General features: G+C 46.0%; 1 protein-coding gene across 1 annotated transcript in view; it reads right to left on the reverse strand.

Annotated features, from left to right (window-relative positions):
• Window positions 1-14,777, reverse strand: part of CBL (Cbl proto-oncogene) — a 39,885-nt gene that overhangs the window by 5,386 nt on the left and 19,722 nt on the right. The window contains 12 exon segments of the mRNA XM_070952514.1: window positions 1,568-1,753; window positions 2,991-3,094; window positions 4,064-4,219; window positions 5,262-5,353; window positions 5,751-6,110; window positions 8,138-8,275; window positions 9,715-9,915; window positions 10,689-10,820; window positions 11,722-11,809; window positions 13,267-13,404; window positions 13,810-13,931; window positions 14,344-14,500. Coding sequence (XP_070808615.1) covers window positions 1,568-1,753; window positions 2,991-3,094; window positions 4,064-4,219; window positions 5,262-5,353; window positions 5,751-6,110; window positions 8,138-8,275; window positions 9,715-9,915; window positions 10,689-10,820; window positions 11,722-11,809; window positions 13,267-13,404; window positions 13,810-13,931; window positions 14,344-14,500 — 1,874 coding nt within the window.

Here is a 14,777-nt window from a genome sequence, read left to right on the forward strand (position 1 = left end):
CTACCTACCTACCTACCTATCTATCTATCTATCTATCTATCTACCTACCTACCTACCTACCTATCTATCTATCTATCTATCATCTATCTATCTATCTATCTACCTACCTACCTATCTATCTATCTATCATCTATCTATCTATCTATCTATCTATCTATCTATCTATCATCTATCTATCTATCTACCTACCTACCTACCTACCTATCTATCTATCTATCTATCATCTATCTATCTATCTATCTATCTATCTATCTATCTATCATCTATCTACCTATCTATCTATCTATCTATCTATCATCTATCTATCTATCTACCTACCTACCTACCTACCTATCTATCTATCTATCTATCATCTATCTATCTATCTATCTATCTATCTATCTATCTATCTATCATCTATCTACCTATCTATCTATCTATCTATCTATCATCTATCTATCTATCTACCTACCTACCTACCTACCTACCTATCTATCTATCTATCTATCATCTATCTATCTATCTATCTATCTATCTATCTATCTATCATCTATCTACCTATCTATCTATCTATCATCTATCAATCTATCTATCAATCTATCTATCATCTATCTATCTATCTATCTATTATCTATCTATCATCTATCTATCTATCATCTATCTATCTATTATCTATCTATCTATTATCTATCTATCATCTATCTATCTATCTACCTATCATCTATCTATCTATCTATCTATCTATCTATCTATCTATCTATCTATCATCTATCTATCTATCTATCTATCTATCTATCTATCTATCTATCTATCAAATTTCTATACCGCCCTACTCCCGGAGGACTCAGGGCGGTGAACAGCCAAGATAAAATACAGATAATACAAACATTAAAAGTCCCTTAAAATTATTAAATATTTTGGCCGAAACACAGATTAAAACACCCAATTTATAAAACAAATCAAACGATTTAAAAAATTTAAAAGGGAGAGTTAGGCCAGGCCAACCTGCTGAAATAAAAAAGTTTTGAGAGCACGATGAAATGTGCGCAGATCCGGGATCCTCCGTATCTCTGGGGGGGGGGGGGGGGGGGCTCGTTCCAGATGGTAGGTGCCCCCACAGAGGGCACTAACCATGACCTGGATGACGGAGAATCCCCATCGACAATTAATTAGATCGAACAGTTCATAGGTCTGGCACTCTAGTCTGGCCAAGCTTGAAGGGCTGACATCGTGGCAACTCGGGAGCCCAACCTTTCCAATAGGCCTTCTGAGCTATGCCTGATGAAGTGCGAGGAAACGAAACACCTCAAAATGATCGCGCCTGCCAACTCCTCCCCTTTCTGAAAGTCAGGGAAGGAAAAGCACGGGAGGACTTGGAAAAAGAGAGGAAAAAAGTCAGCAGTCATTACTGCCCAGCTCCAAGGGTCTGACTGCTGGGGGTCCCCAATCAAAATCCGGGATTTTTGCTTGACGTTTTGTCAGCTCTGCCGCCCCGTCTGTTCTCAGCCTTTCGTGCCCTGTGTACTGACACCCTCTGCAATAAAGGGCTGTTTCCTAGAGGCACGAGCCCAAGAACGCGCGTGAGCACCTGTTAGAAGTTCGCCATCCAGAGAGGCACGGCTGAAGGAAGTGGCTGCATTGGAGATATCGGAGAGTGTGCGACGCGTGGTGGCTGGCTGGGCGGACGAGCGGGGAACATCGTAACCGTCTTCCTCGTTCTCCGACTCCTCAGGACCGTTGGGGACCTCTTCTTCAGCTACCACCTCACCTACATCTGAAAAGGATGAAGCCTTTTTCAGCACACCTTTAGGCCTCCGGCCTGCAGGTTTGTTAGGAGAGGGGGCGTTTTCAAGAGGAACATGGATAGGCTAAACCACAAAGCTGAACCAAACAGAAATTTTAAAAATTGTCTTTGCATAGCACGTAGAAAAGCCGTTTCGCGATCCGAGGTGGCCTAGACCCGTGATAGCACGTGTAGCCATATCGGTGGGCATGCAAGCTCAGCTCTGGCACGTGCATGATTTTCGGGCCTTCTGGGCCCACCAGATGTAGGGAATCCTGCCTCCAGAGGACCTCGGGGGGTGGTAGGGAAGGCCCGTTTCTCTCTCTCCCCAGTCTCCAGAGCCTTTCTAGGAGTCTGGGGAGGGCAAAAACAGACTTCCCCACCCACCCGCAGAAGACCTCTGGAAGCCGAAAACAGCCCGTTTTGTGGATTTACAGGCGGCTGTTATGTATAAACTGGGTTGACAAAATCACAAATGAGGAGGTGATAAGCCGCCTGGGAAAAGCCAAGGGAAATCATCAAAGCCATTAAAAAGCGAAAGTTAGAATATTTTGGACATGGGATGTGACACCCAGAAAAATACAACATCCTTCATTTAATCCTCCAGGGAAAGATGGAAGGCAAACGAGGTCCAGGCAGAAGAAGATGATCATGGCTTCAAAATCTAAGGGACCGGTTAGGACAAAACTCAGCAGCACTTTTTCGTGCGGCTGTTGATAAAAACAGGATCGCCAACGTCCGATGATGGATATGGTACAAGAAGTCAATATATGAGATGCCTTACGCTAAATCAATAAATAGAAATCTGAAAGAACGGCGTTTTTTTCATTCCACAGAAAGCAAAGACCTCAGAGAGCAAAAGAGCGATATGGTGGAAGAATGAACCTTGTTAATTTTTGCTCCCTGCTATAAATTGCCAGAGCGAGCAGTCAAAGCCACACGTAGGATGAAAACCGTTGTGTGCATAATGCCCTGTGCAAGTGGGCTCCTACTCGCTGAAGGGACTGCTCAACCCTTCCTCCATCCAAGGAGCAGGAGAAGGAAAGTGAGGTGTGAATGGCTCAGGAGGAAACAAACAGATAAATATAGAGATATAATGAAAGGGGAGGCACCGGTTGGAATGCTTGTGTACTTTTCTTAGCAAGGAGAGGCTGTGTTTCCTTCATTATTTTGGCTTCGTGCAATATAAATCTAGCCTAAACGCGATTTCTTTTCCCAGGAAACTTACCAGACATGCTGGCAGCTTCAGAGGAACACGGTGCTGCCTGGGACTGAATGTTGAACATTGCTTCGTAAGTCGTTCCCTCCATTTCCTGCTCGCCCTCCACGACGCTGAGCAAAGAGGAAAAAAGAAAAGGCATTGGATTCAAGTCCTGCAGCAGGAAGAACTCTTGCTCCATGCCTCAGCACAGACATAAAGGCCGCTTCAGGCAATGCGGCTCCTTGGCCCAATGCGCCGTTTTTGAGTCTGTAAGCATCTCCGGCCATCGCACCAAGGAGAACAGCATCCTTTGGATCAGGCTGGTTTTCAACTCCGTGCCAAGGCTCAAACAATTCCAGCTTACAAGGTTGCAGGGAATTCAAAGGCAGGCTGATTTGGCTCATAACTAGCAAAAGTACTTAAGATTTATATGTTGCTTCACAGCGTTTTTTATAGTCCTCTAGAAGCGGTTTAGAAGCGGTCTAGAAGAGGGATGCGGTGGCTCAGTGGCTAAGATGCTGAGCTTGTCAATCGAAAGGTCGGCAGTTCAGCGGTTTGAATCCCGAGTGCTGCATAACAGGGTGAACTCCCGTTTCTTGCCCCAGCTTCTGCCAACCTAGCAGTTCGAAAGCACTTAAAAAATGCAAGTAGAAAAATAGGGACCACCTTTGGTGGGAAGGGAACAACGTTCCGTGTGCCTTTGGCATTGAGTCATGTCGGCCACATGACCACGGAGACGTCTTCTTTGGACAGCGCTGGCTCTTCGGCTTTGAAACGGAGATGAGCACCACCCCCTAGAGTCGGGAAGGACTAGCACATATGTGCGAGGGGAACCTTTCCCTTTAGAAGCGGTTTATAGAATCAGCCTATTGCCCCCAACAATCTGGGTCCTCATTTTACCGACCTCAGAAATATGGAAGGTTGAGTCAACCTTGAGCCCATCAGGATCGAACTGCTGGCAGGTAGGCAGAAATTAGCCTGCAGTACTGCATTCTCACCACCGCGCCACCACGGCTCTACTCCTTCCCAATCAGAGCCTCTAAAATGCAATTATAATCACATGCACTGGGGGGGAAACAAAATAGCAAGGACTCCCTCACCGTGCACCGGGATTCATTTCCAAAGGCAGCTTGGCATCGGGTTTTTGGGCCACACAGCCAGGTGGCACCAGGGGCAAGGAGGAAGGGGACATGTACTCGGAGTCTTCGTCATTCCCAGAGGCCTCTCCAGAGAGTAGCTTTGGGGCAATCAATGACCTGGGGAGGTGTGGGGGTAGGAGGGAGAAGACAATACAGGTTTGCAATCTGTGATAGAAGGCAGCCCGCTGCTCTCTGCTGATGAAGTTTTTAAAGCGAAACTTGGGAAAACTTTTGGTCCATGCATTGAACCTTTCAAAAGCTTAGCTTTGTGACTCGCAATGTGCCCAGCCTTGCATCACAAGTGACGCTTTCTAGCAATGCGGCTGCACACACACACCAAGCCTCACGCTGTCTTAAGAGACAGGTGCCTCTCACATTAAGTTACTCAGCTGCTGAGATCCGGTTTAATCCTATTTAAAGTTTCATGATGTTGAGCTCAAACCAGGGGTGAAATCCAGCAGGCTCTGACAGGTTCTGGAGAACCGGTAGCGGAAATTTTGAGTAGTTCGGAGAACCGGCAAATACCACCTCTGGCTGGTTCCAGAGTCCCAGAGGGAATGGAGATTTTGCAATATCCTTACCCCAGGAGTGGGGTGGGAATGGAGATTTTGCAGTATCCTTCCCCTGGAGTGGGGTGGGAATGGAGATTTTGCAATATCCTTACCCCAGGAGTGGGGTGGGAATGGAGATTTTGCAGTATCCTTCCCCCAGGAGTGGGGTGGGAATGGAGATTTTGTAATATCCTTCCCCTGCCACACCCACCAAGCCACGGCCAAAGAACCGGTTGTAAAAAAAAAATTGGATTTCATCACTGGCTCAACCCTCGTGGGGTTTCTCCCATGTACAGTCACCCAAAGCCAGGCTATTAAACCTCCCCAAACGAAACTAAAACTCCAGCTAGATTTACCTAAGCAGCTTAGCCCAAAATCGCCCACTCCATTCCGTGTCTCCCAGCGTCACGGAAAGCGACGCCTTCGCTACAGAGAGGATCAGAAACCAATGAGGAGTCCGATGCCAGCCGGAAACTCCCCCCACCCACGAGTTTCTACAGAGTTTCTAACTTCCGAGTAACCGATTGAGCAATTCAACCCTCTTACTGATGTCGAAACGTTCTTATAAATTTTTCCGTGGCCGGAGCTTCCTCGAGGGCACAACTTACCTTACAGAAAGAGAATAGATGGCATTGGCAGAAGAAGATGGTTTGATTTTAGAATGCTCGCCGTCTAAGCCAACAGGAAGCCCGAGTTGATTCTGCAAGAAAACATCACGTCAGACGCCACCCCCAGCGCACGGTTGGAGACCAAAAGAGGGGCATTTATTAAGCCTGTTATGAACTTTTCTGCAGTTAGAAAAGAAAGGCACACCTAGGAATTCCAACTGGAGGGGGTTCAAGGGAAGAGCCTTTTCTGCTGTGGCTCCCGTCCACTAGACCATCGTGCCCTTGAGGCGAGATCCCCACGTGCCCTTCGGCTTTCTAAAAGAGTCTGAAGACCTGGCCCTTCCAATTGCCCTGGTGCCCCCATAGGGGTGTGTGTCATACTGGAAATGGTTCATGGACGGAGATAAGACCCCCCCACCTCCTCCCCATGGGAAGTCTGGCACACACACACACACACACACACACACACACACACACACACACACTCACCACCGGAGTGTCCAGGCTCAGAGTACTGCCCAGTCTGTGAGGCTCCACCCTGGCGTCCATCTGAGAAGGCAGCGAGAAGGGGAGGGAATGGCGGTTCTTCAGCTCCCTGCTGGCCCAGGCTTCAGAGGGAGCCTTCAACATGGGTCGCGAGGGCCATAGCTCCCCCTGACGGTTACAGGGCACGGGAGAAAATTTGTCCCTGGAAGGACCGTCTCCCGGAGTGCAAGGCAAGGGTCGTCTCTGGGGCCGACTCTCTGCCCCAATGGCGTGGGGCCTGTCTGGAGGAGGAGGTGGTGGAAGATCTCGGTGAGTTGGTGGGATCGGCAGAGGTTTGTCTTTGTGGAGAGAACCGGGTGCAGCCTATAAAATAAGGGAAAGCTTTCCAAGTACAATTATACTGTCAGCCCTGGAGGCCATCTTCAGGGCTGCCACGCTTAGTGCTGTGGGAAACTGGGAGGGGGGATGGCATGGAGTTGTCATAAATTGTCAGGGACCATCATTTTAGCGCATGGCGGAAACATCTTAGCATGTAGGAGACTTAAGAATTCTAAATCAAGAGATGACGGTTCTAAGGTTCTTGGCGAACCATTTTATGAATCGCAGGGAAATGCTAGAATTAGGGGAGCCCACAAGAGGAACTGCCTTTTTTTTTTTGTTTGCTTTCCCTCCACAGCCCAGATAAAGTTTATGGGTTTTGCTTTAGATAAATCTCTGCAACAATTGAGGGTTGGATCGAATACACCGAAGGGAACACCTGAAGGATCTCTTGCTTGAGTTAACCAACTTTTGGGGGGAAGAGTTCTCTCCAGAATTTCCTAGAAATTTTGTCCTGGAAGAGAAACAAGCCACACAATCCCTTTGACAGGCCTGGAAGCCATCTTCTGCATTGGGCCTTCAGGCCTGCCACATTTGCTTCTGCGGGAAACTGGGAGGGGGGATTGTATGGAGCATGGGTGATATGTAGTCATAACAACATTCTTTTCTCTGGGAGTCAAGGACGTTCAGGCTGCACCTGGAGTGGCGTGACTGGGAGGCATCTCCAGTTGGGACTGTGCTTTGATTGGACCATGTGATGGACATGGTGGTGCAGTGGACTACACTACTGTTAAAGTAGTATTTAGCTGCCAGCTGCCTGCAATTACTGCGAGTTCAAATCTCACCAGGCTCAAAGTTGACTCAGCCTTCCAACTTTTCAAGGTCCATAAAATGAGGACCCAGATTGTTGGGGGAAATAAGCTGACTTTGTATAAAATAGAACACTGCTTGGGGGGGGCCAAAAGCCCAACTAAGCAGGTATATACAAAAGTATAAAGGCTATTGCTTAAAAGCATTGTAAGCCGCCCTGAGTCTCCGGAGAAGGGCGGCATATAAATCAAACTAATAAAAAAATGTGGGTGCAAAGGGAAGGGACTTGGACTTTCTTTTGGGTGGGGAAAACCTGGAAGCTTTCAAATTCGGGTTTTCCCAGATGTGCCAGTATGACATCTCTAATAAAATGGAACTTTGAGGAACTTCAAGCCTCGGAGTCTTCTTTCGTTGGGGGTGTTCCTTGGAACCCTGACATTAACCCGAATCTGACATATATTTTAACCTTTCTCTCTGAAGCGGTTTCTCTTGGTGACTTTAAGATGCCTGCACTACAATTCCCAGAATCCCTCAGCCACCCATGGAATTCCAAAAGTCGCAGTCCACACATCTTAAAAGTCATCGAGGTTGAGACACGCTAATGTTAAATCATAACATCCTTCTTTCTATAATCCTGGTTAATCATCAAAGCCATGGATCACATGCTCATGTTTTTATTTTTATTGCAAAAAGTCCATCAGAAATTTCCAGCCACCAGTAAAACAATAATTAGATTATAACAAGCAAGTTATAGAGGAAAGGTGACTCTGGAGGGAGTTGGGCCACACAGCCCAAAGTTTGTGAGGATAAAACAACGTTCAGTTACCACGGACAGGAAGAAGTGGGTCCCTGGCTGAAAAATCAGTCCATCGAGGCTATCAATTGAGTCATTGAACTCAAGAAATACGTTAGCTGGATGATGAATGATCAAGAAGAGGAAAAGTGGGAAAGTCCACAGCGTCATGGAAGAAAATTAATCAAGCCCAACCATTTCAGACAGTGTTGGGTCCTTGCAGCTTTTCTGAGCTTGATTGTTTTCTTGCAGACGTTTTCATTACCCAGCCAGGTAACGTAAAAGTGCTAGCTGATATCATCTACCGTTGAAGATGTTACTTAGTTGGGTAATGAAACATCTTCAAAGAAAAGAGAGCACCAAGGACCCCACAGTTCAACCCTCTGCTACAAATACTCTCTCCTGTTGGTACATTTCAGATAAGACATATCTTTTGAAGGACACCTCGTCAGTCTACAAGTTCCGGTACCTTGGAGGTGGTTCCTGGGCTTGAAGCTCCAGGTGGGTTCGACACACGCTGCTGCTGCTGCAGAAGGTCCAAGCGTGGAGGTACTGGGGGAAGGGCTGCCTGCGGAGTCATTGAAAATGGAGAAGGAGGACGTTCTACCTGAAGAGATGCCGAGAGGAAATCCAGTGAAGAAGACGTTTATAAAATCCAGCCTAATAATCAAGCGACCGCCACCTTGGCATTTGAAGTCACCTCCTCTTCAACTCAATGTTTATCTCCACCCAACAAATACGAGCAAGTCCTCGTCCTTCCTGTTCATTTCCAATATCTCAGCAATAACAAGGCCTGTTCTGTCACTGATTCATCTGCACGCTGTTCTTGAACTGGACTTGCCACGGGCAAAAGCTTAGATAGATGGCCACCTTAAGGACAGCCATCCGCCGAGGGCACAGGCCTGCTGATACTTGGGCACGGGCCAGGAACTGGTCTCTGCTGAGGCACAGCGATCCCAGAAATCATTAACCGGTCCCAAGAGAGCAGAAAACAAAATGAGCCCATCTATTATCCAAATCAAATGTGGTACGTCAACAGGCAGACAATGGCAGCTTCAGCGAAGGCAACGTTTTCCAAGTTGGTCGTGAATTCATTGCTCAAGAAGAGACTCAAAGAGTTGCAGGGCTAACCAGCACACTCGAATACAACCAGACAGCACTGACAATCTCAGTTGTAGGGCGGGCGTAAAAGACCGCAAGACTCAAGAACTCACACGCACACACATGCACCCTTGGCCAATTTGAGTTTTGCATGGCTACTGGGAGGAAATGTATCAGGATCAGAGCTCTGGCAGAATGGATAGGGCTACTCACGGCAGTATTTTACTGCAGAGCTCCCAGCTGACTGCCAATTATAGACAATTATTGACAACAGAGACTTTGAATTAAAGTGGAATGCTGACAACCATCTGAAAACAAATGCTAGAAAACATCTATCTATCCATCCATCCATATCTATCCATCTATCTATATCATGTATCATCTATCTCTATCATGTATCATGTATCATCTATCCATCCATCCATTTCTATCTATCCATCCATCCATCCATCCATCCATCCATCCATCCATGTCTGTCTGTCTGTCTGTCTGTCTGTCTATCTATCTATCTATCTATCTATCTATCTATCTATCTATCTATCTATCTCATGTATCATCTACCTATCATGTTTCCCGAAAATAAGACCTGTCTTATATTTTTTTGAACCCCGAAATAAGCGCTTGGCCTTATTTCCGGGGAGGTCTTATTATTTTGGGGTGCATGGAGCAAGATGGGGCTCCTCTTGACGTCTTACCTGACTTCCAGCTCTGCGTTTAAATATTTTCAGGGAGGGCTTATTTTCAGGGGGGGAGGCTTATTTTAGCGCATGCACTCAAAAGCCCGATTGGGCTTATTATCAGGGGAGGTCTTATTTTCGGGAAAACAGGGTATCTATCTATCTATCTATCTATCTATCTATCTATCTATCTATCTATCTATCATCTATCCCATCCCGATTTATGTTCCGCACTTCCATGGAGGAGACCAACAGCCCCCCGTCTTACCTTTGCACCAGCCAGCTCTTTCATCAGGAACAGTGATTCATCCGTTCTGTCATCGTCATCGTCGTAATTTGGGGAGGGGGCTCCTTCTGCCCCTTGCCTCAGAAGCCCTCCCCCTCCTCGGGGATCAAAAGGGTCCACCACAATGGGCTCCGTGCCTTTAATTTCACACCGGCAGAACGGGCATCCCTGCCCCTCCGATTCCTGCAGAGAGCAAAGGGGGGAAACATACGGACCTGATGATTCACTCAGGGCCACCCCATGGAATGTGGCAGCTGGATTATCTTGGCACACAGGAGAAAGGGAGGGAGGAAAAGAGAAAGAGAGAGAGGGAGGGAGGGAGGGAGGGAGGGAGGAAGGAAGGAAGGAAGGAAGGAAGGAAGGAAGGAAGGAAGGAAGGAAGGAAGGCAGGAAGGAAGACAGAAAGAAAGAAAGAAAGAAAGAAAGAAAGAAAGAAAGAAAGAAAGAAAGAAAGAAAGAAAGAAAGAAAGAAAGAAAGAAAGAAAGTTATAATTTGCTACTGCAGTAGGAAATTAACTGGTCTGATGTATGACTAGAGGTCTTATGAGCACAGCAAAAGAAAGAGGAAGAAAAATCAAATCAAATCAATGTTGCACCTCTCTCTCTCTCTCCCCCCTCCCTCTCTCTCCCTCCCTCTCTCTCTCTCTCTCTCTCTCTCTCTCTCTCTCACTCACTCACACACACACACACACACATACAGAAAACACCTTTGCCTCCTTCAAGGCTGCTGCCCAAGCCACCCCACATTCACAACAACTGCATAAACATGTTGAAGCACAACTGCATAGCAGTTGACCCAGCCTAGAGAAAAACACCCATTCTAGGTGCCTTTCGCAAAGCTGACAACAGCAGAGATAGTGACGCAACATGCCCAGCCAGGCAAAGTGGGCCCAGTGCTGTTTTCTGTAGGGACTGCAGAGGGCCATGTTCCAAGGAGTGGGGCTCGACCCCCGTACCTGCCATGACGTGAGACAAGAGGTGCACATGAGGTGCCCGCAGGGTTCTATCTTCACATCTTTGTCATTTTCGGCACAGATTTTACAGAGCTGGAAAGTGGAGCCCATCTCACAGTAGAGTTCGTATTGCTCCTGAGGGTAAGAAGCCAGATCTTAAAAACACCTTCCTGCAAAAAGCCTTTTAAAAGCACAGCTTCAACAAGGGCCGCGGAAAGGTGAAAGCTTGCAACGCATTTTTAAAAAATCCACCGATGGCCACTTGTTTCAAAAGGTAGGAGTATTGTTAATGGAACAGGGTGTGATTCGTAAACCATGGCTGCAAGGATTTCAAACTGCAGGCATTGAGAGAGACAGGAAATCTGATAAAAGGAAGTGCTTTGTAACCCATATCCCTCAGTATTCCCGTTCAGTACCCTTTTCTCCAAATGTGGATTCCACACATCCCCAGTGGATAAAAATCCATGATTTTTTATTTAAAAAAAATTTAAAAAATGGATTTTTAAAAAATTTAAATTGGATTTTTTTATTTTTATCAAATTTATTTTAATAAAATGCTTTTGGAGTGAAAATCTATCTAAAGATACTTTTCTGCTTAAGGTACATTAATAATTTAGTTTATTCAGCATGAAATGGAGCTTAGTTATGTAGCATAAGGCTGTATATTCTGCAATATTGGGACTGTCAGTGAGTAAACAGCGGGTCAGAGGAGTAGCAGAGATGACAGCTGCTCTTTAAAAATTATGATTTAAATCGAGTTGATTTAAATCAAGCCTTTTTACTAGTGATTTAAGTCATGATGTAAATTGACTTGATTTAAATCAAATCCCTCTGAGCACTTTGCGCATTTCTTTTTTTAATTGTAAGACTAGATGAAGCGTCTCCAAACTTGGCCAACTTGTGGACTTCCAACTCTCAGAATTCCTCAGCCAGCATTCTGGGAATTGAAACCCACAAGCCTTAAAAGTTGGCAAGTTGGGGAGACCCCTGGACTAGATGGAAGGAATGGAGAGAGGAATAAGCGATCCCCGTTCACCTGAGTGACTTTAATGTGGTCCTGGGGCGTGGGCTCACACAGGCCGGTCAGATCAGGATTCTGGTTTCTTCCATCGGGATACAAGTAACTAGAGGAGAGATCCAAAGATTATGGATTTGAAAAGAAAGATACAGCTTGAGAGAGCAGAGCCTCAGACAAATGGGAGAGATGACAGTTTAGTTTAGTTTAATTTAGTTTATTCATATTTACATGCCGCCCTTCTCCCGAAGGACTCAGGGAGGCTCACATGGAACAATAGAATTAATACTAAAATAATCCAATTAAAATCCCCAAGAAATTAAAACTAAGACTCCCAGCAGATCAGGCAATTTATTGGAAAAGCCATGTCTTCAGGTCACCGCGGAAAGAGCGGAGGTCGGGGGCCGTCCGGAGCTCAGTGGGTAACCCATTCCAGAGGGTCGGTGCGCCCACAGAGAACGCCCTCATCCTGGGCGCCATCAGCTGACATTGTCTGGCCGAAGGCACCCGGAGCAGGGCAGTCCTATGTGAATGCACTGGGCGGTGGGAGGCCGCCTAGGAGGTGATCCTCCAAGTACCCCGGGCCTGTGCAGAGGGCTGAATTAGGAGATAAAACTTAATTATGAAGAGACCTTACAAGGCCCCAAACGTGGAACAATAAATTTTGAGTTGTTGATGAAAACGGAACAGGTCTCATGGCTTCAAACTTCTCAGAGCCAAACTTGTTGCTCAACGCTTTAGCCAATCAGAGGTCTGGCATTTTGAGGGAGCTTGCACCGATTTGCTCTAGGTGGCCTGGGGAAGGACGTCGCCTGCACTGTGACATCACCACCATGCACATAAGGCCACACACCCATTGGCATCAGAGATCGCTGCTGGGCAAGTTTGTAACTGCCTCTTTTTGCACAACGAGGCACTGACACACCTGCCATCTTTTTGATCTTGCTGCGGTTTGTTACTGATGCCTATCTATCAAACCCCACAGGGCTGGAAAGAGAAACTCAAATCTGTTGCATATCGAAGGACTGTGCAAAACCTTGAATTCAGATGCCTGATGAGGCAGGTTATATTAGGACAAGCACAAGAGCCGTGCTGGTTCTCAGAGAAAGAAGGCTCTTCAGCTTTGATAGAACAGACTGAATTCCTGTCTGTTTTTCAATTATAGGGAATCCTCGATTTACAACCGGTTGCTTAACAAGCATTTGACATTATGATGGACCCAAAAAAGGTTATTTATGGACCATCCTTAAAACTGCTGCACACCGCCGTGGTCGCTCATTTGCATTTTGAGACTTTCTGCCATTTTTACTGGGGGGGGGGGGGGAAATGATCAGTGGTTAAGTGGGATTATGATTTGCAAGTATCTGATTTGCTTAACGACTGACGGTTAACAACTGTTGTAAAAGTCAAGTCCAGCACATGGTGATTCAACTTATGATCAGAATGGCCCACAAGCAAAATTCTGAGCTCAACGGTGATCATAAATCAAGGATTGCCTGCAGAGGCACCTTGACTGGAAAAAGAACAAACCAGAGTTAGGACACGGCACGAAAAGAAGTCACTTACAAGCCTTCCCTGAAGCCATCAATCAGTGCTTGAAAAAGAGGTTTGTTGTGGGGAATTGTCTGGAGGATGTTTCCATCTGCAGTGACATAGCCAATGGCCCACTGACCAAGTCGTGTACAACTCAGACGAAAAATATAACTAAAACAACAAGAAGATACACTGATAGCTGAACAAGACAAACTTGAACTTCCTACATATGAAGCCTTTTTTGAATAACATCTCAGCAGAAAATCTCCTCCCCCCCCCCCCCCAATCCTGGCAATTATAATTATCTGAATGCTTCTTTCAATGTGCATTAACAATGTCCCTAACTTCTCGGATGCTCTAAAAGTTGGCTTGATTATCCTACAGGACCATTCCTACTGAGGAATGTCCATCTAAATTTGACTGACAAATAAATTAATCCCCAATATGCTTAACCTTGCAAATGTCAATTTTTGGTGTTTCAAATTTAGGACGTCCCTGGTATCACTTATTTTTGATATATAAAATGCTTAACCAGAACACGAATGGAGGTTAGAAAGTGTGCCTTGAAGCACTCACCTTCCAGGTTTGTGAATGAACTTCTGGAGCCGGGCCTTGACTTCATCATAGGTCAGGAATGCCATGTAGCCAGGATGAGTCACCGCAAGGCTATTCCAGTTTCGGAGCAAAGATGACCAGGGCTGGGTTGGGGGAGGGGAGGGGGAGGGTGAAAAGATAGGGAGTTATTTCAACAAGGAAACAGCCCTTCCATTCCACTTCCCATACAGTCACATCCCCTCCGTGAATTGACTTCAGCAACGCTCAACTTTAACGGTTCCATTTAAAAGAGCAGCAGAGAATTTAATGGCATTCCAATGGGGCGTGGCAATTTTCTTCTCTTCAAAGCTATCCCTCATGCCAAGTTATCAATCCTTCCTGATCCCAGAAATCCTAACGTTCAGCATAAGCCAGAGAGATTTGGGAGGCTGTACAAGTCAGGGAGAGGAAGATCGGCCATTTCGATAGGAGGAGAGGAGAAATCTGTTTCAGTGGCAAACCAACGTCTGTATTTGGGGAAATCATGGCTTAACAAGAAAAAAGAAAAAAGCTTACCTGAAACAGACGGGTAAAAATATCAAATTCAAACACTGAAATGTAATCGTTGCATGTCAGGTCAATGGTTGATTTCAATGCCATGGCTTCCAGGCCGGAACTGATGGGGTGGACTTCATGTAGGGCTTGGCGGAAGGTTTTCCATGGGACAATGGTCCTAACAGTGGGATAATATATACATATACACATATATATATATATTGGGATGATTTCTTTTGCATCAAAAGGACTTAAAACATCTGCTAAATCAAACAAAAGACTCAGTTCACCCTGGGTTATTCTTTCCCAGAACAGCCAATCAGTTTCATATAGGACAGTGTTTCCCAACCTCAGCCATTTTAAGATGTGTGGGCTTCCAATCCCAGGGGTCTTCTGGGAGTTGAAGTCTACACATCTTCAAGTAGCCAAGGTTGAGAAATACTGATCTGGAACAT

Source organism: Pituophis catenifer, unplaced genomic scaffold, assembly GCF_029215685.1.
Source record: "Pituophis catenifer annectens isolate HBS135680 unplaced genomic scaffold, rPitCat1.0.hap2 SCAF_12, whole genome shotgun sequence".
NCBI classification, from domain to species: Eukaryota; Metazoa; Chordata; class Lepidosauria; order Squamata; family Colubridae; genus Pituophis; species Pituophis catenifer.